We start from the raw sequence: 25,036 nt of genomic DNA, 5'->3' as shown, positions 1-25,036 counted from the left end.
GGGAACGATGACAAAATTCTCGTAGCAACAAGTTCTCGATGCATTTGGAACGAATATTACTATCAATTAGTGACAAATAGATATGTAAGCACGCGTTTAGGATAATGGAGTCAAGCCACGATTCATGTGCTGCCATCGAATTTTGAAACACAACAGAATTTTATTTTCGTGTGCGTTACCTCAAAAGTAAGCTTAATGCGGTAGCGGTTGCTTATTTGAGAACGATTGTACACCACCAACCGCCCAACGTTTTATATTTATGATTTCTTGTCAAACTGCTGTTGTGCTGCCGGTTAAATAATGTGTGAACTTTCCATTCGATAGGATTCGATAGGAAAAATATTTCTGCCACGATATTAATCCATACACTGCCATCGTTCGTAAAAAGTAAAGTTTTGCACCATAACTTCACTTATTATATATTATGTAATGGTTTATGCTGCGGCGGAATTCGTGAGATTTTATATATATATCAAATTTAAAACACATTACTGTATCGGTGAATATACATATAGTATTAGTGTGTGAAATAAGAAGCTATAATGACCGTACGCGCAATGTGCATACATATGTACTGCGGGTAAGAGTTTATTGACTTGTGGCGCTAAAAGAATAAACGAACTTTTTAAGATTCAATAAGACGCTCTATCACATTAAATCAAGACGCTATTGCCATATTCTACGTGTTGTACGATTTCATTGTAGTAGTCGTAAAATGCGAAAAGAGAAAAGCGTTGTTGTTGTGTGCAACAGTAAGACAACGCAGACTATAGCACGTTTTCTGAACTAGAAGCAGATACTTCTCCTTTGTCGTATATAGACTAGTGCAGAAAGTTATGATGATGAGAAGAGGAGCATAAGAAGTAATCACACACTGCCCAAATGTAAATATCGTGTGAAAAGTAAAAGAAGCTTGGAATATTTAGATCGCGCTGTAAATTCAAAAACAAACAGGTAACAGGAAAAGAATGGAGGACGGACAATGTACAAACAAAAACCTAGTTGAAAGGAAAAAGTATCTTTCGCCCCCACACCCCACCCCGCACATGCTGTTTAATGCGCGCGCGAGGTACTGAATGTGTGGGACAAGCATACAACAAACAAAAGGCTCCGTTTAACACCGTTTCACAGGGGGACACAGTGCTCGGATGGCTCAAAAGCAGAGTCGTACAGAACAACTTTGTGAACTATTCTCGCTAACTTTATCGTAAACTCCCAAGGTTTAGTAGCTGTAATATATAGAGAACGGTGGGTTAACGTTGTTCATTTACTAACCAGGTTTACGTCAGCATCATAGACACGTCCGCTGAACAAATGGTTAAGTCATGCTGTGTTATTTCATTTGTTGATGATTTGCATAGTTGCATAGTAGTTAGATCGAATTGTGTATTATGTATGTGACAACATAATGCCATCAATTGTCTTTATAACGTAAACCTCGATGGCTCGTCCTTTTCATTTAAACTTGCTTTCTTGCTGATTTACATTGCTGTCATGAACATAACCCTTTTCTACTTTACAGAGATGCCGTTTCGTTTACATCATCAAATATGGGAGAATACGTACAGACAGGTTCTAGCGTTTCTTTCACCATAACAGTAATACCACTGCAATATGATGTAATACATTATGTCTTTTTTCGGTACATGTATATCATTATTTTGGGTATATAGTGTACCATACATCCACGCTGTACATTTTATGTCGTTAATGCTCGGACGCAGTGCATGGTAGTTTGACATAACGACAAAACTTGCCATTATACAATTAATCCTAAGAAAAATAGAGGTAATCCTTTGCTTTTAGAAGCGGGATATGTAATACATAGTTGGGATACGTCTTGTTTTAAAGAAACTATGATGGTGTCTCCATCAAAAATAGAGCAAATTCTAGTACTGTAGCACGTTTTGGTTTTTTTCTCGCATCAGTTATACTTATCATTAAAGTAGTAGATATTTCACGACTCGGTTGCGCACCAGCTCTCCTGCAAATTTCTATTAATCTCTTTTGTACGGTTGAGCACTATTCTCTTTTAAAAACTTTCTTATTGTAGAGACGATGACTTTATGCACCTGCTTATGTCTAGTCAGACTAATAATTATGCCCACTCTGTTTAAAATTAGATCCCTTCTTCTGCCTTAATAAAAGTTCAAACATCTGCTGGGAGATGAAAAAATCCTGTAATCCTTTTTTCATTTTATACATTTCCTTGACTTTAACTTACCTTCTTTCAACAACTTCTTCTCTGGTTATATACTTTATTTTTTCGTGATTTATAAGATCCATTTGTTATGCAAACCATCAATGGGAGATTTTTCCAAACTACATTTGTTGAAGAAGTTGTATGCAATTTGCATCTAAGAGGTAACTCAAATCATGTAAAAAAATTGTGCTACTTTGGCTCGAAAAGTTTACAGATGCTTGTTTTATTTGTTTACCTCTGTAGACTTTTGGCTTTTGGAAGAGCCCTGTCACTAGGCTCTCACACACTATTTAGAAAGCTTGGTGAAAATTGACCCAGCCGTTACCAACCGAAGCGCGTCAGTTCACGTCCTTAATCACGCCAAGATAATACAAGAGCATGTGATGGCTGGTACTATGGCTGAAACCATGATTGCAGCTATTGCAAATTACCCAACTGTTAGTATAATAGTAAGTTAATATTAGATTTCGCTTGTATTACTCGCATGCTCATTCTAATTATTTTACAGAACACTCAAAGTAAAAAAGTATTTCAACAAAATACTTCAGAGACCATGCTACACCAACAGGAACAGAGGCGATGATTTTCGAGACACAAAAAGTATACCTATTGTTTAATAGTTACGGGCAAGATCAAGGTAAAAATTACTCTAACATAAAATTGTAGACACGGTTACGAAGCGTAATGTCGCAACAAATTGCTGATGAAGAAAAAAAGAATACACGTAAACAAAACCATGGAGAGAGTTCGAGCAATACCAGCAACATGGAGCAAAAGAGAGCACGAACCATTGCTAGTATTGTTGAAGGGGAAGAAGATGACGACAAAGAAGCATGTATTTGGACCGAATGAAAAGCCTTCTTGGGCAACCCGGACAAACATCAGATTTATCTCAATTGAGGTAAACAGAAAAGATCTCCCGTTCCACACCTTAAATGTAAAGTATGTAACATGTTTTGCTGATCGAGAATGGTGCCATTTGACTAGTCCGGAAAAGCATAATGTAATATGGTGTGGCAAGCTGGTACGACGTCGAAGTTGTTAGCCAGCAGAACTATATATAAAAACGGTCAAGGAAGTAAGCAGTCTAAAACGTGAAACCGTTGACTTGCATTTATTTGATATCGCAAATGACGTGGCAGATGCGGTATGTATCCATTAAAGGAGAGAGAATACCTGAAAAAGATAGTAACTGATTTTTTATTAGACATCCAGCCAGATAATGGAAGATACCGTGGAAAAACTAGATCGCGTAGAACTTGACGATGATCAGTTGGTTTCCAAAAGAAAATTCATCAGTAGCATACTTTCGATATTGTAAGTAAAAATTATCGGCAATGAATCGAGGTTGCTATGCAACTACAAGAGGCTTACAAATCATTACTGTATCTTACAAATCTTAGTGCTGAAGAAGTGTATGTCAACGTGGGAGTAGAAGTGCTGCAAAAATCCGAAACCATTTACAGATCTTACGTATTTGATCCGTGTCTTAAAAACGTTGCCAAGTATCTTCGTCGCACTGGATACCAGATTACGTTCTTACCTGGTGAAATCGAATTGAATGCGATCACCAAACAATTACAACATTCTGGGATGAAAGATGGCCGGTATCATTACAAGGCAGATGGAATGCTTCGTGCTGATGAATTTCCGGACATGGAAATTCTCTTGACGGAAGTCTCAAACGGTTATGGAAGTAATAGCACTGGAAAATCTAGCTTTGATCATTACAAAGCTATAAACTGGCTTCTAAAGGACAGATGTGAGCCCCTCCGCTTCGCTGCGTATCACATCTGTCCTTCAGAAGCTACTTTATTACAAAGCTATGTTCGGAATGCTTGCTATGTTGCGAACAATATCATAGCTCAAAAATATTCAAAGGCATCACTCAACACATTCCGAACTTTAAAAGTGCATTTCTTACATGGACATGGTAAGTAAAATGGCTGTTATCGCTAATCTTATGTTCTATATTAATATTTTTTGGACTATTTTGTATCTAGGAGACGCAGTTCGTCATTGGAGCATGTCGGTGCAGGCTCCAGGTGTTTTTGTCATGAACAAGGAACAACGTGCTGAAGTACCTGTCAATTTTACCAGTTTTTGATTCCATTTTTAGAATTTTATTCAACCGTTGCTGTAGGTAGTACAAATCGAAGGAATGAAAGAAGCAATCAATCTCACTTGATGTAATTATTTTTGCATAATTTTAGGCTGGGTGTGTTGAATTTATCGATATCTTGAGAACGCTCAAGGCAGAGCATGTTACTGCTCTACGAAATAGATCAGAAACAACATCCCTTGCCCGTATCGTTGATCCGGTGATAGTAAGACTGAACGAAGCAAAGCATATGACTATTGTTACTGACGAAGGGCCCATGAGCGTACCAGGAAGTCCTGATCACGACCAGTGAATTCAACGCGACAATTTTTGTAAGCATATCATCCATTTTTCTTTACTATTTGTATTTCCATATATGTTAAATGATATACCATGTTTATGATGAAGAGCTGATAAGGGTCCAGTGAATTTGATGGAGTTGTTTTGTATCTTGAGTCGAGGATTGTGATATTATTATTACATATATAGCATATTCTTCCTTATAATATGATACATTATGTAATTCTCTACTACCAAATATTCTCGAAGGTAACCCCTTCACAAGTAACGCAAAATTAAAAACCTGTTTGACTTTTAAAATATGTAATCAGACAGCCAAAAATGCTCCGAAGATGTAGTATGCGTCTGGTTTTTTTTCATACTCTTTCATCCATGACAGTCAGTAACACGATCATTTCTTCTCTTCTTTAATATTTCTCATCCAAACATGCGTTATTCCCCCGCTATTTTAGAGTTGTTCTCGAAGGAAATAGAGTTGAATCGCAAAAAACGCAAAATTTAACCCAGGGTCTACTACTGTAACTCGTGCCTCTGCTGTAACTCTTTCTCAGGCACGCGAGAATACTGGTAAGGTTACACGAATATGCTTGTTTCGGGTTGGATTGTTGTATCTACAATCCGCCATGTAGTAGCAGCAGAAAAAAAAAAGGAAAAAATTTTTAACTTTTTCCAGTACACCTTTTCTTCCTTTATAACTTTCCTTTGCTCGGGCTAACATGGACGCTGTAAGTTAAGAGAAGTTGGATCGTTCGAAGGATCAAGTACTAATTCTCAGGGACGAAAACGATATAGAGATCAGTGGAGGAGCTCTTGTCTCAGATTGCGAGAGCCCAGGACTCGGAAACCATTCGTACCGTAAGTAGGAGTAGTATTCGTATTGCAAAGGATTGTGTGTGTGTGTGGAAGGAAAATCGCGCGCATGGACTGAGACGATGCCATGCACGAATGTGTCTTTTATAGATCACCTCGACCTTGAACACGCAAGTGTATGTTTCCCCTGAATGTATTCCTGCTTTGGTGCAAGTTATTAGCACCAACCCCATGGTTGAAGTGCGCCAACTTGCCGCGGTCGAACTTCGTAAGCGCGTCTCCAAGTGGTGGCTCAAGTTGGACGAAGCTGCCCGTGCCCCCGTTCGCGCTCAGTTGCTTCAGGTTGTTCTTACCGAACAAAAGTAAGTAAAAGAAACAAATGAAAGGGATTTTCGGGAAAGGGTAAAGCCCCCCCATCGTAAAGCTTGCATGCTTAATCTTTTGTCTTTTTATAATCTTACAAATTACACTGAATAGCAATCTCGTACGCCATGCCATTGCCCGTGCCATTTCGTCCGTTGCACGCATCGATATTGCGGAGAACAAGTGGCCCGAGTTGTTGGCTTTCTTGAACCAAGCTAGCTCGAGCCAGAACGTCGCCCACCGTGAAGTGGGTATCTACTGTATTTATACCCTCTTTGAGGTTATTGCCGAGTTCTTGATGAACCAGACGGCCTCGCTTTTCGAACTCTTCTCCAAGACCATTGTTGATCCCGAGAGCGCAGAAGTACGCGCTACCACCGTTCTGTAAGTTTTGAACCTGGCAAGAAAAAAAACTGTAACTGTGGAAAAGAAACGCTACCAGGCGTTTTAGGAGAGAATTCTCGGATGGAATAGAGGGGAAGGAACGAAAGAAACAATAAGAAACGTTGTTCCCTTTACTGATACGATGGATGGATGAAATCGTTTTGTTAGTGCTCTTGGCAAGTTGGCAGAGTTCATTGACCCCGAAGATAAGGAAAACATCGTAAGTATACTGGCTTTATTGTTTTATTATTCTGCATGAACTAACTCAAACCTTGTTTTCCAGACTTCGTTCAAGCAAATGATTCCTGCCATGGTAAACGTGTTGCAGGCTTCGCTTAAGGAAAACGACGATAAGAACGCCCGAGAAATCTTTGAGGTCATTGAGAACTTGTTCATGTTGGTAAGTCCGTATATTTCAACAAGTAGGAGTGGAAAGAGAAAAAAGATTTCGGAAAGGAGGATATTTGCGTTTGACAAGTAACACAAACATTCTTTTTTTATTTTCAGGATACGCCATTCCTCACTGAACACCTTGCTGATCTCATCCGTTTCTTATTGACGGTTGCTTCCAGTCGCGAGTTGGATGACTCGCTTCGTGAATTGGCGTTGAACTCGCTCATGTGGGGCTCCATCTAGTAAGTATTCACGCCTTTGCTCCTTGAGTTTTTTATTTTTTTCTCTTTGGCACGAAGATATCCCAAAAGTAACGATTTTGGCTACTATAATTAGCAAGCAGAGCAAGATCAAGTCGCTCAAGCTTGTCGCTCCAATCATCGAAAACGTCATCCCTATTGGCACTGAGGAAGACCCTGAGGATGTAGATGACGACTCTCCATCACGAGTTAGTACCAAAAGAAAAAAAAAAGATAGGGGAAGGGGGGAAAGAGGGAAAAGGAGGATGAGAGAAGGGTTAGTCGTACAGGTGGAAAAGAAGTATTTGCAAAAGGCCACGAGGCTTAAACTAGACTTTGCTCTCTCCATGACCCATGTTCTATTGTAGGCGGCATTCAAGGTTTTGAACGCACTTGCATCCAACATGCCTCCTCAGCAGATCGTTCCCATCATCTTGCCTCTTGTTGTGAGCTACATGCAGAACTCATCTCCTGGCCACCGCAAGGCTGCCATGATGAGCGTTGCCGTTATTATCGAAGGCTGTGCCGAGTACATTTCCACGATGCTGAACGAAATACTCCCCATCGTGTGCGCTGGTCTGCAAGATCCCGAAATGATCGTCCGCCGTGCAGCCTGCATGGCTCTCAGCTGCCTTGCAGAAGAGCTGCCTGTCGAAATGGCCGAGCACCACCAGGCCATCATGACGCTCGTGTTCAACCTGCTGAACGATACCAACCCAGAAATCACCAAGCACGCCTGCAACGCGCTTGATCCGATGCTCGACGGCCTTGGTGGCGAGGTCATCCAATACCTCCCCATGTTGATGGAGAAGCTTGTCTGGTTGCTCGACAACGGCACGCACACGGATACCAAAGCAACCGCATTGGGTGCCATTGGCAGCGCAGCCCACTCTGCCAGCGAAGGATTCCAGCCTTACTTTGGCCAAGTCATGCCCCGCATCCGCCAGTTCATGTCCGCCACCAACGGCACTGACGAGTCCTTGTTGCGTGGCGTTGCTACCGACACCGCAGGCGCCATTGCCGAAGCTGTGGGAGCTGACATGTTCCGTCCTCACACTGAGGATTTCATGAATCTTGCAATCGAACAACTCCACCTCGACTCGCCGCGTCTCCGTGAATGCGCCTATGCATTTTTCTCGGTGATTGCCGGTGTTTTTGGCGAAGAGTTTGCTCCGTTCTTGCCAACAATCATGCCAGCGATCTTGCACTCATGCAAGGCCGAGGAAGGCAACGAGCCGACGTTGGAGACCGAGATCGACTTGACTGCTGCAGGTGATGACGACGAAGACGAGGATGAGGATGACTCGAGCAGCCTCAACTTCAACTCGGCGGTTGCGGATGAAAAGGAGTTTGCTTGTGATGCCCTGGGTGAGCTGTTTGAAAACACCCGCAGCCACTTCTTGCCCTATGTCGACGAGTCGCTCCAGGCTTTGGTCGAGGCTACCGGTAACCTCTTTGACGGAGTCCGTAAGGCTTCGCTTGGCAGTTTGTTCGCTTACATCAAGACATTCTACTCGCTGTCCAGCAACGGCGACTGGGTCCAGGGCTTGCCTGTCAACTATGCTGTGCACGAGAACGTCCAAAAGATCCTGCAGTTGGCCATTCCCACTATTCTCACCATGTGGAGTGACGAGGACGATCGTATGGTTGCGGTGCAGATCTGCAAAGAGTTGATTCAGGCACTCAAATTAATGGGCCCTTGCGTTGTTGCAGATCGTAAGTTGATTGGGGACGACCCAAACTACCTACTCGAGCTGCCATTGTGAATGGGGTTACTGATATATATATATATATATATATATATATATATATTTGCTATCTAGACGTCGAGGAGATTTCTGACCATATCTTGGAAATCTTTGAGAAGCGATCCACTTGCCAGGAGACCTATGACGTTGAGGATGTGGATGATGAAGACGAGGAGGCCGAATCTGAGTCCCTGTTGATTGCAGCAGCAGCGGACTTGGTGGCTGCACTTTGTGAAACGATCGGTCAAGGCTACGTGTCCTACTTTAACGTATTCTTGCCACAAATTGCCAAATATTATGCAAGTACCTCTGCTACTTTTAAGTTTAGCTGTCCGCTCATGTACAATGACGATGGCGACGATGAACACTAACCGGAGTTGTATATTTGTGAACATGAACAACAGAAATCCACCAAGGGTGCTGGTGAACGTTTGATGGCCACTGGCTGTCTGGGTGAATGCGTTGGTGGCATCAAGGCCGGCGTTACTCCACACACCGAGATGCTTCTTCAAGTGTTCTTGAAGGCCGCCGGTGACGAAGAGGAGACTGTACGAAGCAATGCTGCCTTTGCACTGGGGATCCTTGTAGCCAACACTGAAACCGATCTCTCCCAGTAAGTGTAACTTGAGGGCCTTATTAAACTTTTCCACATGCGTGAGACAAAAAAGGTCGACGCGCGGTGTGAAAGATGATGGAAATACTCAACGCACGCTTTAGGCAATACCCGGCGATCTTGTCTGCGCTGCACCCTCTGTTTGAGAACCAGAGCCTTCCGGGCACTACGGACAACGCCTCCGGTGCAGTTGCACGATTGATCCTCGCACACCCTAATGCGATTCCGCTCGATCAGGTACTACCCGTGTTCCTGAATGCCCTTCCCTTAAAGTTTGATTATGCCGAGAATGAACCTGTGTTTGAATGTCTGTTCCACCTCTTCCGTGCCAACAACCCATTCGTAAGTCTCTTTCTTTCTCTCTTGTTGCCATCAAACGAGTCAAAATGGACAGACACTAACGGAATGAGGGGGTGTGGGTTACAACATTGGTTGTATGTGTGTGTTTGTGTGTGTCGTACAGGTGATGGGACACATCCCTCAATTCTTGCCGATCTTCTCAAGCGTGCTCTCCAGTGAGGAGCAACTTGCTGATGCCACCCGGGCACAGTTGATTGAGCTCCTTCGCGCACTGAATGCACAGTCGCCTGACCTCAACCTGGCATCCACTGATTTGGGACGTTTCCTGTAAAAAAAAAACAAAACACAAAAAGTAGTAGTAGTAGTAGTAGCCGTACTGCACCTTTGCTAGCTAGATTTTCTCTCACTCATATATATATATGTATACACATAACTACACATAGTAACTTACCATTCTTTCCCCTCTATCTCACATTTATTTTCCCTTTCTCTCTATCTCTCTCTTCGTCCTCTTATTGTGTCTTCACTAAATATCATCTTATCAACGCCCATATATACGCTACTAACATGCAGAAAAGGTAAAGTAGGAGCAGAAGCGTGGATGGTGTGGGTGGGGTGCAACACACGTCCACTGACAAAGGAGGATGGGATGGGATGGGATGGGGGGTTATAAGTTTGTAACGCGCGTGCAGGAGTCACAAAAAAAAAGAGTTCGGGCATTTGAGCTCCTACCCAAGAGAGCTTTGAAAAGGGGATGGATCCGGGTTCATCATGGTCAGTTGTCAATGTGGTGACTAAGTGGTAGCAGTAGCAGTAGCAGGTATAGTAGTGGCAGTGGTGGTAAGCGGGTGGTGGATATGCAACCACATAGCACGCATACCCACAGAGAGCACACGCATCAAATCATTTTCCAAAAGCGTACACACACCCACACAAAAGACATAAACATGAGCCCCTAATTATCCCATTGACAATAAACAAGTAAATTTCCCCATTCCCTAACCTTTTTTTCTTTTTTGCTCTTCTTCTACTTCTTCTGTGCCCGTTCCTTCTTTCTCGCTCTCTCTCTCTCTCTCTCTCTCTTTAATATCTCTCGAGTCTTTTGTTTTCAGTCTACTACCTCTTTAGAGTCTCGCATTCTCTCTCTTTCTCTCTTTTCTTTCACTCTCCATTCTTTGTGACCTTCCTTTTTAGGGCATGTGGCTCACGCGAAAGCTTGCTGCTCTAGCGTCGTTTGACCGCAAGCCGAAAAAGCAAGACCCGGAGAAGCAACTTCCTCCGGAGCAACCTGTCAAAGAGCATCAGCAACAGCAGTCTATACCTTCATCCAAGTCGATCAAGGAGACACGTGAAGCAAAAGAACTATCCAAATCACTAACATTAGCTGTCAATGTCAAATCGGCACCGGTATCTCCACCCGTAGTGGCAGCACCAGCACCAGCACCAGCAAAAAACGTACCGATCAAAGAAGAGTCCGAACCAACGACCACAACCATAACTCCAATAGCAACAGTAGCGCCAAAAGAACGACCCTCATCTGTTGCTATCACACATACAAAAGATAGCAAAACCCTTCCGCCTACTACTACTACTACTACTACTACTATTACCACCGTAGAATCCAAATCAGCGATGAAAGAGTCGAGCAAGTCGGTCAAAGAAACCCCATCAGCATCAAAGGCAGAAGCAACAGCAGCAAAATCATCAAGCAAAAAGGAGTCCTCGAAAAAGAAATCTAAAGAAAAGACGTCTTCATCATCCAAAGAAACGAAAGAAGCTAAAGAGGCAAGGAAAGAGTCCAAGAAGAAAGAAAAGAAAGAGAAAAAAGAGTCCAAGAAGAAAGAAAAGGAAGCGAAAAAAGAAGCAAAGAGGGATGCAAAGTCAATCAGATCCAACAAGGAGGGAAAAGACAACAAGGACAAAGACTCTTGCTCGAAGAAATCGACGTCAACGGCAAAGGAATCCAAATCCAAGGCAGTCTTGACACAGCTCCGAAAGATCAAATCCAACAAGTCCTCGTCATCCGACGCAAAATCGACCACGAAATCGATCCGGACCTTGGGATCATTCCGGGGATCACTTCGCTCCAAGACGTCCATCAAGTCAACCACGACAGCCAAGACGACGACGACCTCCACCGCAGCTTCGACTACGACGATTGATCCAGTCACCAAACCACTTCCGCCGATCCAGCCAGACTTGCCCACGCATCAAGTAAAATAAAGAAAAAAAAACAAGTATGGAGTGTGGTTGTTCTAAAAAAAAAGATGTGTTTCTGTGGTAGGTATGCGACAAGACAATGGCGGTGGTGATTTCAGGGACGCTTAACATTGGCAAGTCCACGCTGATCCGACTCGGCTTGCAGAATTTGACGGCAGATCCAAACAATGCAACACGCAAGTAATAAGCCCGTCTGGGTTGATCTAGTAGCTGCTCTTCCCACACAGAGAGAGAGAAATGGTCGAGACTAATTTCGTTGTTATTGTTGTTGTTGTTGTTGTTTGGATATTTTTAGCGTGGCAATGTCATCGGACCATGTTCACGGTCGATGAGGTCAAGTACCCTTTGGACATCATTGAAATCGATGATACCATGGTCAACACCAATCAAGATCCACCCGAGTTCCCCGAGGTAAAAAGAAGCTCTGCTTTAGCTTATTGCCATGGTTTCCTAGATCGTTGCTAACCTTTTTTTTGCTTTGGGGGGTTCGTTTTGGGGGGGGACATGTGTGGTTTGGGGGCACTTGCAGGATTTGGGAAATGTTCACGGAGGGCTTATTTGCTACGACACCACCAACCGTGACTCCATGGATTGCCTGCCGGATTTACTAAGTAAGGCAATATTTACAACAACAACACTTTTTATTGATTTTGATCTTTTCTTTTTTGGCTGTGTTGCTCACTCACCTTCTTACTTTCCCTTTTTTCCTTTCTCTCTTCCTCTGCTCTCTCTCTCTCTGCTCCTCTTTCTTCCTCGCCCCCTCCCCTTGTTTCTTGCAACCTCTCTTCTTGAAACTCTCACAAACCACCACCACCACTACCACCAGACGCTTACGTGTCACGCAACATCCCATCGTTCCTCGTCGGCCTAAAAGCAGATCTATCCAGCCTACGACAAGTCGACCTTGAACTCGGCAAGAAACTTGGCAACCTTTTCGGCGTCGAATTGCTTGAAGTCGACGCATTTTCAGAAGACGGCACAAAACGCATGAAAGACATCTACACAATGCTGGTGAAACGATGCATTCAAGATCACGGCGACGAGTTCCAGTCGTTTCATGCAGTTACAACACCACCAGCAGCAGCACCGCCATCATCATCCTCAGCAACAGCAACACCGACGCCCACTTCCGATAATGAAAGCACAATGACAATGCGTGAACGCCGCATCTCGGGTGAGGCAATTTCATTGAAAAGTCGTCGGTCTACCGATGGCTTGTCGGAATACAGTGTCAACAGCACCAGCAACAGCACCCACACGAACAATAACGACGAGTCAGTAGTACGGCGAACAAGCTTTTCAAGTGACACGAATAGCTTTACATCTGACTATCGGTTCCCGTCACTGTCGTCCAAAAAGGCTGCTGCTGCACAAGCGGCTGCATCCGATGCAGAATCTAAACCGCTGACAGGCTTTGTGTATGCGCCAACATCAACAACAACAACAACTAGTACGACGACAGCAACAACAACAACAACAGCGACAGCGACAGCGACCGTAACAGCTACCGCTGCCACTGCATCAACCGCTACAACCAGCACAGCCAATCATTCAACACCGGCTTCTAACAAAACCGCAAAAAAGCAAAAACAACTCAAGGATGCCCGTAATACCGATACAGCATCACCATCGTCGGCCAAAGTCATTGAGCGTAAGACTAGCTTGCATAATACACCATATGCTAGAAAAGGCTTGGCTGCCAGTCGGCGAGGGTCCAAAGACAGTTGGTAAGAGCCAGAAGACCCCTCTTTACGGTCTACAGATATACTGTAACTGCTGCTGACAGGTATTTCTTTTCTAAAATATAACCCAATCTCTATAGCGAGTCCATGGGAACAGGCTTGACGATTGATGATCTCGTTGACAAGCTACTTGCGGACGACCCACCTCGTTCCGGTATGTTAAAATAACTTATATTGAATACCTCCTTTATGCGTTCTTTTTATTCTTTTCAAACTCACTAACGAAACCAATTCCGTTCGTGCTTTTTTTCACCCTTACTTTCTCTTTTCCCAAATGTAATTCAACAACAGACGAACACATTGCAACGATCTTTATCACGTTTTTCCGACGCTTCATGAAGCCGAGTGAGCTGGCACGAGTGCTTATTGACCGATTCGACAGTGACGGATTACTGGAACCACCGCCGACGCGTCTTCAAGAGCGGATCCAGGCCGTTTTCCTCATTTGGTTATCCAGTTACTGGAATGATTTCCACAGCCGACGGACACGAAAGCTGATCACGCACTTTCTGGATCGGATATCCAAAGAAGAGGTGCTACGACCGATCAGTGAATCACTGACGCCACTGGCCAATCGGATGCCGCCCGACGAGGATCCCGACGCGCATTGGGGCATGGCGGATGACGATAACGAACACCTGGATCTCCCTATCAACAACGAGGAAGACAACGACGCTGCATCGGATTCTTCGGACGATGATGTCTTTGAAGAATGCGAGGGTACAACCATGGATGAAATGGAAGAAGAAGAAACATCATCCAGCACGACGACAACAACAACATCGGGTACCACCAAAAACAAAAAGGACAGTGGCTACTCATCAGAATCGTTTGTCAACTTTTTCACTGGCACCAAGATTGACAAGGCCGAGGACAGCAAATCCATTTCAGAGGGCTGCTATGCTGCAACAACATCGAATGCAGATGCAGCAGCAGCACCACCACCGCCATTAAAACGCACTGCCAGTGTTAGTTCTTTCAGTTTGTTTGGCGGTAGCAGTGGTGGTGGTAGCAACAGCAGTCGACAACGCAAATCGTCCATTACGTCTTCCCTTGGTTTCCTATTTTCATTTGCTCCCATGACAGCTGCCAAACCGGCGGAAGAAGAGTCCGTGGACGCGTCGCAACAAGAACAAAAAGAGCAAGCGTCAAAACAACACAATGACACGACGCCAAAGAAGGAAGAGCCGAAACACGCGTCCGAGTCACCAGAACCCAAAAAGGAAAAGCCTCTACCGAAAAAAAAAGAAACGACAACCACGCCTCCATCGTTGCCATCCCAACCAAGGCCTTTATCGAAGCAGCAGCCTGTCACGAGTCCATCCACACCTGCATCCAAAGTAGACACGCGACGGCCATCCGTTGATGCGCGATCCACAACCACTGCTACTACTACCGCAGAACGTGCTCCTCCTACCACCAATGTCAGCAGCGGCAATAGCAATCGGACCGAGTTTGCAGGCGGGTTGATCAACATTGACACACACTGCAGCATGTCCACCTCGCCTAGCTGGACATCGTTTGGTGCCAACACCATCTCCTCTTCTGCTGCCAGCTTTATCAGCGTGTTTGGTGGTGGCAATAACACGTCTTCTACAGCGTTTCGCGGCGAAAAGTCCGAAAAGGACCAGATCAGTTACAACTTTAGGGTCATGATGGAGATCCCTGACCAGGCTGTGGCGGACCAACTGACATGGATCGAGTCTGAGCTGTTTGGCAAGATCAAGGCACGCGAGTTTGTACGCAACATCTGGGCCCCACGACCGAGCTCGATAGCGTCCGAAGACCAAGTAAAGTGCCACAGTGCCGTGGTTGCCTCGATAGCTCACTTTAACTTCATCTCCGCTTGGGTGGCCACCATCATTGTCACACAGCCAAAGCTAAACAAGCGCGCTGCTTTGCTTGAAAAGTACATGTCCATTGCTGTGGTAAGTTCTTGGTAGTCTGTTTCCATTGCGGATTCACTGTTGCCTCACACTACACACATATATTATTATTACTAGGAATTGCGAAATCATAACAACTACAACTCGCTTATGGCAGTTTTGGCTGGGCTGAACAGCGCATCCGTCTTGCGACTGAAGCAAACGCGTGATGCTATTTCCGACAAGAAGATTTACAAGCAGTTCCAGAGTCTTGAACGGTTGATGAGTTCGGATAGGTCATTTAGTTCTTATCGACTTGCACTCAAGGCGTCTGAAGCACCGGGTATTCCCTATCTGTAAGTCATTGACAAAAAGGTCAAATAGAAAGCCCTGATGTTGTTGTTATTGCGTTGCGTATATGTGTTTTTCTAATCCCCTTGCTCTCTCTCTCTCTCCACAAAACAAAAAATTATATAGTGGCATTCATAATCAAGATCTCGTATCGCTTGCTGAAGGCAACAAGGACCTGCGCCCGGATGGAACGATTCATTGGGAGAAGTTTCGATTGATGGGCGAATGTATTGTAGCAATGATAAAGTTCCAATGTCCTGCATACGATATCGAACCCGATGGCAAGATCCTTCACTTTATTGCTGACACTGAGATTCTTAGCGAAGATGTAAGCACTTTACAAGAGTTTGCGCGCAAGTGGCTCGAGAAGACTAACATCGAAAAAAATAACGTATAATCAATTAGGAGCAATACAAGCGCTCAAACTTGGTAGAACCACGGCTAAAATCATCAAGCACAAACCGTTTACGGGACCTTTGGCTCCGTATGTAATCATATATATTATCGTATTCCATAGTCTACCTTACTCCCCTTCGTATTACAAACTTGACACTATACAGCATATACTTCTATCATCATCATCCATCCTCCTAATCAGACATCGTACCACCATTCTTTCAACAAGAAAAAAAAAAGTTTCAATAATCTTCACACAGTACTACTGTGCTACACTCTTTCTTTCTCTTTTTCTTTTTTTTAACTTCCACGCTCTTTTCAACTGCTTCCTTCAGACATACGTTTATACTTTACTTGCTTTTGTTTCATTATACCATCTACTACTACTATTACTACTGCTACTGCTACTACTATCTTCTTAATTATCATAATTACATCATGTCTTCACCGTCGTTGTGTCTATATCAACTTCCGCCAGAGCTTTTGCAACAGATACTGCACAGACTACCACGATCCAGTCTGGCTCAGCTCTGTCTTACAGCTCAGCGCTTCTACGAGTTATGTTTGCCCAAGCTCTACAGACATCTCAATCTAAGTTTTCGCAGCCACATTCACCAACTTGAAATGGGCCTGCAACATCGTCCATTGCTACGAGACACTGTTGCACGGCACACCAAAGAACTAACACTTGTGTGTCGACAGAGCGGCAGCAACATGAGCGACCTTACCAAGCTACTTCCCAAACTACCGCATGTTCACACGCTGACCTTTGTGGATTTCCACGTCCTGTTTACCGAAAGTGTCTGCCAGCTCGCACTCTACTGTCGCCACCTCCAAACGCTCCAGTTCCGATACTGCAACCTCGTCAGCACAACCCACAACATCCACGCCCTGTTAGCGTCGCCACTGAAGCGCGTAAACCGATTATCGATGGTGTGGACGGATTTCTCAGAAACGGCCTTGTCCCAACTCTTGTCCTGCTTGCCCGATCTGACGACGATCGACCTTGGCGCCAACCACAACCGAATACGCACGGCCAACGATAGTGCATTGACCGCACTGACCCAGCATTGCTTTCATATCCGCAACCTCGCTGTGTCACTCCAACACATTGAGCAAGAGAGCTTGTGCGACGTCCTCGCTTTTTATGGAAACCAGTTCTTATCGATCCGCTGTGGGAGTAGTCCCAGGATTCTTGGAACTGTTGCCACTTTTTGCTCCCACGTCGTTCATTTGTCCCTGCGCGCTGCGGGTCGTCAGCGTCAGAAGAGTCATGCTTTGGAGCATGTTTTGCGTCAGTGTACTCGTTTGCGTTGGCTCGAGTTGTCGGGTTGGTTAATTCAGGATATTCCTTCGGTTGTCTGGTCCGTCATTGCCAGGAAACGTCGTCTGGGTTGCAGCAGTAGTCATAGTGCTGCTGCTGCTGATGGTAGCGGTAGTCGTAGCCATGGCAACAACAGCAGTAGTAGCAGTAGCAGTAGTGCTGGCGATAGGATGGTTGACAATGGTGATTGGCAGTATTATTTGGACGATGCGGCTATGCTTCAACAACGGAGTGGGGATATACAGTATCGTCAAGTAGGCAACTTGAAAAAGACGCTGATTCTCGATAGTCAAGAACTTTACGAAATACGGAACCGCTTAGCATAATATCATACATAGTGCCTCCTCTTTTCTCCCACACTCTGTCATCCTTCCCCAATCTTACCCACCACATCATCATCGCTACTCTCCAGTTTGCTGGGCACTTTTTTACACTATAATTAATTTGTTAATTGATACTTACTAAAAGCATACATCATGATTTACTGTTTTCAGCTAAAGGCGAATGGGGGAGTAGATGGAAAATACCTGATCGTTCCACCAGGCAAGCGGATATGACGTCTTGCATTAGAGAAGGAGTTTTCTGGATCTGTTACACACAAAGAGTATAATTCTTGGCGGCTGCTGGATGCTCGTACATAGCTTTTTCTAGCATTACTAATAGATTTGCACGGGCAAAAGACAAGGGAAGAAATGTGAAAATGTGAAATAAAAGAAAGGTATCATATTGAGCAATTGGCGTGAACTGGCATGGTTCCGCTTGTTATGTCAAAACTAAAAACCAATCTAAACAAATGCAAATCTCTTCAAAGCGCCACTACCGCCCCTCCAAAAGTACCCATCGAATGCTTAGATAGATATAGCAAGTTGATGTTAGCAGGAAGAGTGAATTAATGCGAAGCGACTGTGACGCCCCGCTAGACACGACTTCCGGAAGCACTGTACAGAGAGGAAAATGATTTCGAGTTGAGATAAACACATGATTTTATTGCTTTATAGATTGAAAAAAAAGCGTTGTACCTCTTCTTTGATTGTGCTCCCAAGACGTGCAGTAAGCATGTAAATGATGTTTACGTGCTGGGATGCTGTCAACGAAATGTAATAACAAAACACACAACCCACAAAGAGAAAGAGAGAGAGAGGGACAGAGACAAAGTAATGTTCGTTTTTCCTCCGTTTCCTTCGCTAATATTTGTACTTTGTCGAATAATCCTTGAGAGATACGACCAAACCACGACCCTTTCGGGCACCACGATAGACGATCTATGATGAAAAAAGCATATTCAGTTTATCTCAAAGCTTCCTTTTCTGACAGGTGCAATCCACTTGCTTCTTTTTTAATTACCTCAACTAAATCGATCATTTCCCGCTTGTCATCCAATGCCCAGTTGATTTTGTTATTGTTACCCGTTCCCAAATCAACCATGATGTGTTTGTTTCGGAAGAAAAACATGGTTGTACATGGATCATACAATTCGTACATCTACAGACACACACACACAAAACGTTTAAAGATCTCTTTTTTACTTTTTCAGAAAGCACACAAATACTTCGCTATGTATTAAAAACTTACCTTGTTGAAATCAGGCACTTCAGTGATATCCACCTATTTACGGTTTGTTCAGGTGACGAGTTAATATAGCTACTGTCTAGTTTTCCATTACTGCAGTTCTTTATCCATTACCAGATAGATGACGGCAAAGTTCTTTACTTTCTCAGCGATACTATACAGGATTTCATCCATTTTCATGCATGTCTAAACAAATATGAATAGCAGTTATGAGCTAAAGTCCTTTTTTTCTTATTCCTAAAGATAAAACGCTTCTCTGTTTTTTTCCTTTACTCACAGGATCCCAATCGTGGCCAAATCGGATCACGACAACACGATCTTCTTCTGAAAGAATGGCTTGATCGACTTGCCAGCCTGCAATCGTAACACAAGCATCAGTTAGCAACTTGGTTATACTGGATCGCTAGTAAGGGTATCGTGATCTATACAGAGAGGGAGAGAGAGACACACAAAGAAATGCTTACCGTTGGTCAAATGAGGTAAGAAATACTACATGTGTTGTTATAGACTCAATCATTTAGCAACACGATTTCCATTGGTCTTTATGTATTTAAAGTCACGTATTTTAATTAAATGAGAAGATAAGAGCTTACCGACTAGAATGAAGGGGTTACAGTGTAAGCATTCTACATTAGTTTTCTTGATCGCTTTACTTTTCGTTCTCTAGCATTAAAGCTTACCATGACACAAACTGCAAAATGGTCGGTATGTTGAAAGGAGCGAAGCTGAGCCGAAATTTGGGTTATTTCGTTGCGGCGTATATATAAACGTGAATTCGCATGGATTTTCTGCCTGTATTGATGGTACACATGGCAGCAGGAACTCGATAAAAGACAAGGTATTCCAAATATACATGAATCTACTGGGTAATAACAATACGAGATCTACAACCATATCACTGCACCATAGTGAAAACCGCTTTCCCAATTTGTCTGGTATATAGCGCACTTTTACATTATATATTTTCTTATATCACAATCTGCGGATGAAACAGTGCTGGCGCAGGATGCTTGCACGCGATTACGATCAGCAAAGCAGCACTGTGCTATACATATGTCCAAGACCTTTCCCCTACTTTTCTCTTTATTTCATAGGGCTTGCAATTTGCTATAATCCTACTATCTGTCTCGAGCAAAAATATCTCCAACCGACGCAGTTCACCAGCGACGTAAAATATAAAACCTTTAAACGTACTACTGCAGATACACTTAAAGTTCAATTGTGCAGGTGCGAGCCACAATAGCTACCAGTGTATTCGCGGCTTTCACTGCCACTTATGCTGCTACTGCTTGTGCGTACGTAAACAACTCTTGTTATTGCTTGCTTCCGATTTTATGATGGAATTACTAGCAAAATAGAAATTTGAGTAGAGTTTCTAGTTATCCACCCCGTGCCTGTCATAAAGCAACAGCTGATTGACGGGTCGCAAAGAAAGATTAGGAAAGAGATATCCCAGGTATACATCGCTTATCAATCTCTCCTTCTTTTTTGTGTGATATTACACTGTCAAATCGAGTAACGTGTGAGTAGTACTTGAAGCGTCAAACACTGTCGTTATACTGCAGCCCATACAGTAGTAGGAGCAGATGCTGTGTTGTTCGAATCTCCTTATATCCTAGTATTAGCTAGAAGATGCAACAATAATCAAGCAGCTCTAACCCCCGAATTTACAAAGCATAATTTGGTCTAGCCCTGAATAAAAACGTCAAGTTCCTCTTTGGCTTATGATAAGAGTAATATTACGCAGAAATTTAAGGACACATGTGAAACTCCCTATTACTTTTATGGTATATGAAATCCCTAATCGAAAGCCTCGATCAGGTACCAGCACTCTTCGTTCCAGTAGTACGGGTTCTACTTCTTGCCCTAGAGTTGGTATTATGTCAAATCCGGTTGTTTGTTCCATGATACAGTTCAGTGCGTCCAACTAAAGGAAACAAAGATGTTCCTTTTTCCCCATTTTAAAGGAGAGAAACCGAATAAGCATCCTTCAGCAAATCAAGTGGAAACAAGTGTAGGTCTAAGCTTTTTATAAGCACTGTCCGTTACTATCACGACGGAAGGCAAATGTGTAGCTTAACAAAGGATTCGACAACGAAGGCAGAATTTCTATGGGCGTTTCTGCAACAGAATCTTGATTGGAATAACATCAAGGGGTGAGGGAAGGAGCGAGATAAGGGGATGGTTATACCAACTGCTGAAGCCATCCTGATTTTCGAGGAACTTCTTTTTCAATAACGTGTACGCACGTAACATCGAGCATCTTAATAATTGTTTTAAACATAGCGAAACAAATGTATACAACAGCTATATCTGATTCTAATAGGCGGGCGCTCATGAGGAGGAGGAGGCAGTAGACTTGTCAACAAGCTCCTTGACACGTCGCTCTAACTCAAAGAGATGATCATCACGAGCATCGGGGCATATTTCACGCAAAGCTTCAGCAAGGTTTATTAGGTATTCTGCGTTCCATCCAGAAGGGCCTAAAAGATCCATGTTTCAATCTTTGATTCGCGATGTATAAAATAACCACACCCCCCCCCCTTTTTATTCCTTCAATTAACATCGCTTACCATAAGTTTCAAAGATTTGTTGTGCAATCTTTTCCATAGGAGCAGGTCCAACATATGCTTCGTTATCAGTCGTAGCAATGTATACCAGTGCCTATTTGAAAAAAAAAACAGGGACGAAACCATTACATTAGCTCCTGGGCGTTAAATGGTACGTTGCCATGATCTACACTACAAGGTTATCGTCTTACATTTTTGACAGCTGGTTCCTTATCGCTCTCTGTGCTGTAAATATCCACTGTGTGAACTGTATATCCGTTCTACAAAATAATCATTGTGCAAAATTCTTGTTAATGAAACTTGCCACAAATACACACACAAAAAAGTGGCATAATTAAAAAAGCAAGTAGACTTTTGTACCTTTTCTCGATGATCTAAATAAGCGCGTGTAGCTTCTACGTCGTCCGACGGGATCTTGAAACCGACACCCCACGTTACGTCGTCGTGTCCATGCTAATATAAACTCAAATTAATAAACTGACGACGCTTCTATATCTCACAAAAAGACTTACAACATCCTCCATTGTTTTCCACTCGTCATATGGGATCAATGTGACTACTCGACCCGGTTTCTCAGGTGTGCCTCGGTGATCTTCACTATGCTAAGATAATCTCCCCCCACTTTTAATAACTAAACGCAGAGCAGCAAGAAACCGTGGTAAAGCCAAAGTTACCTGCCAGAATCGTCGAACGTAATTCTTAATATAGCCAACAACCCTAAGTTTATATATTTTAAACGTTACTGTTTTAATGAGAATGCTTTCGTTCAGAGAGGTTAAAAAAATGGTTGGGTCAGAGAGGGAAATCTTTCACGTCGTCGGTTTACTTTGATTCGTAGTGGATTGGTGGTTTCCAAATGAGAGAACCATAACCGAACACCCAAATGCCTTGATTCGGCGCTGCTTGGATTATGGACTCAACAGCATCGCTTTCTGTTTCCTTTTCAATGAGAACAGTTTGAGGGTCGTTATCCTGGTGTTCGAGTGTTGTTGTTGTTGCAGGCATTACGTGAGAGAGAGAGAGAGTATTTTGTGTGGATGCAGAAAATAAGAAAACGGCGTTTTTGATGTATTACAAGGTAAGAAGAAAACCCAGCAAACAGCATCTGTCAAAAGCAAGGCAACTTGCAACATCACATGAAACGCAACGTTAGTAATAAGCATGCACTTTATAGTCTATACTACAAGCTTTTTCTTATGAAACATCTGTTTCAATGTGTCCCTGATGTCCTGCCTTATTCTTTTCAATTACATCCGACCCATACAGGGCAATCGTATAGACGAATGATGGATGCTACAGCAGTGAGCCGCCGCTTTAGCACTGTTTTTGGAACGTCAAAAAAGCATATGTGCCTTGGCTTTTTGTTGCTTCTTCTCAAGGGGACACTTCAAACCAATAAGGCTATGGTATGTTATGCATAACTTTAAAAGTGTCATTTTATATTAAGAAAGATGTCGCATGCAGTGTTAGGATATGAACTAGCGAAAACCCGGTTCCTTGAAGATCGCTACGCAAAACGGGGAAAACGAAGATAAAGATCTCAAGCTAGTGACATGATACGATGAATCCCAAGGTAAGAAACACATACCATACCATCAGCTCTGCGTGCAGTAGCAAGAGTAGTAACAGCGGTACGGATGGTGGCCCGGCGGTACTCATTTACGTACAGTACAGTATTTGAATTTTCGCTCTGGATCATGGCGGGAACATAGCTGGCAGAAGCAAAGTATAGTACGGCTTTTCCATTGATGGTGGTAGTGAGATTAATTGAGAGCTAATAAGGCGGAAAGTATGAATTCACTTTCCATCATCTGCCTTATATACTAATTTTACCTCTCGATTTTATTTAATAATACATCGAGCATACATCCTCATATTAATACTGGCTATGTACGTTTTGATACGAAGTGCTGTATGTACTTAGGGTGTCGTCGCTCTTTCTTATATGTGCAAACGTCTTTGACACCTATACTGTCTTGGTGTTCGCTTTTATACAAGTGCTAGATGCGTGTATGATATGGAATTTCTCACATATGTATCTAAGAGGATTAAAGTGTCTTGGCAGCCAATGTTAATGCTTCTTCTTTGGCGAGCACTGCTGTAAAAGTTACTTTTGAAAATCAATGATGGTAATCCCGGTATGATATACTCAGTACCATCCCTTTTTATTTGGGATATATAGAACCGCCAGATAGAACCACAAGAATCGGTATACAGTATACAAATAAGAAAGCCTGGTCTGTCTTCTATATATAAAAAAAGAAATGCTGATGTCAGATATACAGCAGGCACAAAAAAAAGAAAGCTTCAATATTCGATTTCATTGTTACTTACTGTTTCACTGCCACTAGTACAAAATCATCGATGCTTTTTTGTTCTTGAAAGTTAGGTATATGCGGCGCGGTAGGTGATTGTTATCATTCTAATATTAGTTTCCAGTATGTGAAAAACAACGGGTTAATTGGTTATTATCATATTCCAAGTTTTTTTCCTTTGCAAGGGGAAGAAGACCTTATGATAGTTTCCAAATTTTTTGGATTGTCTTAAATTTCTACGACTACAGATATACACAGCAGTACGTACCAGTAATCGTTTTTGATGGCAATTGCGGGCCAAACTTACATCTCCTCTTGTGCTTTGGCTACCCTTTGGTGAACGGTCTGACACACTTGATGGGCTCAGCGTTTTTGAAAGAGCTGCACAAATGCTATACGACGGTGATTTGCACAATTTTTTGTGGGTGTCAGAACGACACCGAAATTTATAGGTGATTAGAAGCAAGAAATAAAACATTTACAGGCCATCGTAATTCATCTAGCAAGAAGCCTGGTTTGTGTTAAAGCCTTGCTTGTATGAGAACACTTTTAATGACGATAGAATGCAGTATACTTATTTCATTGTCTGTATTTCGGTTTACGTGCCATGTTCTACGCAAATGGAGACCTTCACTTTTTTACGCAGACAGTATCAGCAAATTTGCTCAGGCTGATAACAATACTCAAGTAGGGAAAGGGATTGCGGCCACTCTTTACTAGCCCAGCCTTTTTTAGTTTTCCATCGAGTATATAGCGGTTTCAGCGAAAGTACAAGGCGTGTGGCGATGTGAAAAAGGTGAGGGCATACATTAACAGATAGAAGATGGCATCATGTATAAATAAAGAATGAGAAAGATTTCGTTATACATTGCTATAAAAACACTGTTGTTGTCATTGTAACACTAATAATACATGTAAAGAGGACATCACCACTCCACTCTTCATCGTACAAAACATTGAATGCAGCAGGTGTCGGTCGAACATATTTTCGGTACTCTACCCAAACACAATCGTCTTCATTTTCATGTTCTGGTTTCAATAATGACACTAACATTCGATACTAAAGAAACAGTGTACTAGTCGAGAAACTGAACTATTAATGTAAAAACACAAACGAATACATAATATACACACTTTGAACGACAACAGGACCTCTATGAATGTTGCAACACGGGTATGATGAATAAACAATAAACCCTAAACATATTTATAATTCTAATTTAATAGAAA

The 25,036-nt window shown here is 42.9% G+C and overlaps 7 protein-coding genes across 7 annotated transcripts; 5 read left to right on the top strand and 2 right to left on the bottom strand.

Annotated features, from left to right (window-relative positions):
- The first annotated feature begins 3,223 nt into the window (after nt 1-3,223).
- Nucleotides 3,224-4,361, top strand: BDB00DRAFT_51774 (uncharacterized protein). The gene is made up of 4 exons (XM_053117695.1): nt 3,224-3,350; nt 3,411-3,520; nt 3,607-4,136; nt 4,207-4,361. Exons 2-4 carry the CDS (start codon nt 3,426-3,428, stop codon nt 4,308-4,310), a joined length of 729 nt encoding a protein of 242 aa, XP_052983313.1. The 5' UTR covers nt 3,224-3,350; nt 3,411-3,425; the 3' UTR covers nt 4,311-4,361.
- A 920-nt stretch (nt 4,362-5,281) lies between these two features.
- Nucleotides 5,282-10,062, top strand: BDB00DRAFT_806551 (armadillo-type protein). Its single transcript, XM_053122275.1, has 13 exons — nt 5,282-5,329; nt 5,397-5,459; nt 5,565-5,776; nt 5,892-6,161; nt 6,330-6,381; nt 6,445-6,561; nt 6,669-6,796; nt 6,891-7,002; nt 7,162-8,509; nt 8,617-8,840; nt 8,946-9,154; nt 9,259-9,496; nt 9,618-10,062. The coding sequence occupies exons 1-13, from the start codon at nt 5,321-5,323 to the stop codon at nt 9,783-9,785; spliced, it is 3,150 nt and encodes a 1,049-aa protein (XP_052983312.1). The 5' UTR covers nt 5,282-5,320; the 3' UTR covers nt 9,786-10,062.
- A 355-nt stretch (nt 10,063-10,417) lies between these two features.
- On the top strand, nt 10,418-11,858 carry BDB00DRAFT_926272 (uncharacterized protein; the record flags this gene model as incomplete). The annotated part of the gene is made up of 2 exons (XM_053128838.1): nt 10,418-11,668; nt 11,739-11,858. Exons 1-2 carry the CDS (start codon nt 10,652-10,654, stop codon nt 11,856-11,858), a joined length of 1,137 nt encoding a protein of 378 aa, XP_052983311.1. The 5' UTR covers nt 10,418-10,651.
- Nucleotides 11,859-12,350: 492 nt separating this feature from the next.
- BDB00DRAFT_51607 (ras guanine nucleotide exchange factor domain-containing protein) lies at nt 12,351-16,295 on the top strand. Its single transcript, XM_053117688.1, has 6 exons — nt 12,351-13,401; nt 13,497-13,570; nt 13,708-15,344; nt 15,420-15,637; nt 15,759-15,960; nt 16,038-16,295. The coding sequence occupies exons 1-6, from the start codon at nt 12,662-12,664 to the stop codon at nt 16,122-16,124; spliced, it is 2,958 nt and encodes a 985-aa protein (XP_052983310.1). The 5' UTR covers nt 12,351-12,661; the 3' UTR covers nt 16,125-16,295.
- Nucleotides 16,296-16,466: 171 nt separating this feature from the next.
- On the top strand, nt 16,467-17,678 carry BDB00DRAFT_868878 (uncharacterized protein; the record flags this gene model as incomplete). Its single annotated transcript, XM_053126519.1, has 1 exon — nt 16,467-17,678. The coding sequence occupies one exon, from the start codon at nt 16,467-16,469 to the stop codon at nt 17,676-17,678; it is 1,212 nt and encodes a 403-aa protein (XP_052983309.1).
- Nucleotides 17,679-18,310: 632 nt separating this feature from the next.
- BDB00DRAFT_806544 (thioredoxin-like protein 4A) lies at nt 18,311-19,641 on the bottom strand. Its single transcript, XM_053122274.1, has 8 exons — nt 19,602-19,641; nt 19,563-19,565; nt 19,386-19,410; nt 19,199-19,275; nt 19,036-19,107; nt 18,925-18,957; nt 18,697-18,834; nt 18,311-18,614 (listed from the first exon to the last, which is right to left on the bottom strand). The coding sequence occupies exons 1-8, from the start codon at nt 19,602-19,604 to the stop codon at nt 18,537-18,539; spliced, it is 429 nt and encodes a 142-aa protein (XP_052983308.1). The 5' UTR covers nt 19,605-19,641; the 3' UTR covers nt 18,311-18,536.
- A 1,264-nt stretch (nt 19,642-20,905) lies between these two features.
- BDB00DRAFT_806537 (ChaC-like protein-domain-containing protein) lies at nt 20,906-22,574 on the bottom strand. Its single transcript, XM_053122273.1, has 7 exons — nt 22,318-22,574; nt 22,166-22,208; nt 22,004-22,093; nt 21,852-21,944; nt 21,683-21,751; nt 21,495-21,585; nt 20,906-21,404 (listed from the first exon to the last, which is right to left on the bottom strand). Exons 1-7 carry the CDS (start codon nt 22,494-22,496, stop codon nt 21,256-21,258), a joined length of 714 nt encoding a protein of 237 aa, XP_052983307.1. The 5' UTR covers nt 22,497-22,574; the 3' UTR covers nt 20,906-21,255.
- Nucleotides 22,575-25,036: the final 2,462 nt, after the last annotated feature.

This window comes from Zychaea mexicana (assembly GCF_025766255.1).
Source record: "Zychaea mexicana strain RSA 1403 chromosome Unknown BDB00scaffold_11, whole genome shotgun sequence".
Lineage (NCBI taxonomy): Eukaryota > Fungi > Mucoromycota > Mucoromycetes > Mucorales > Lichtheimiaceae > Zychaea > Zychaea mexicana.
This window is presented reverse-complemented; position numbering and strand designations above follow the sequence as displayed.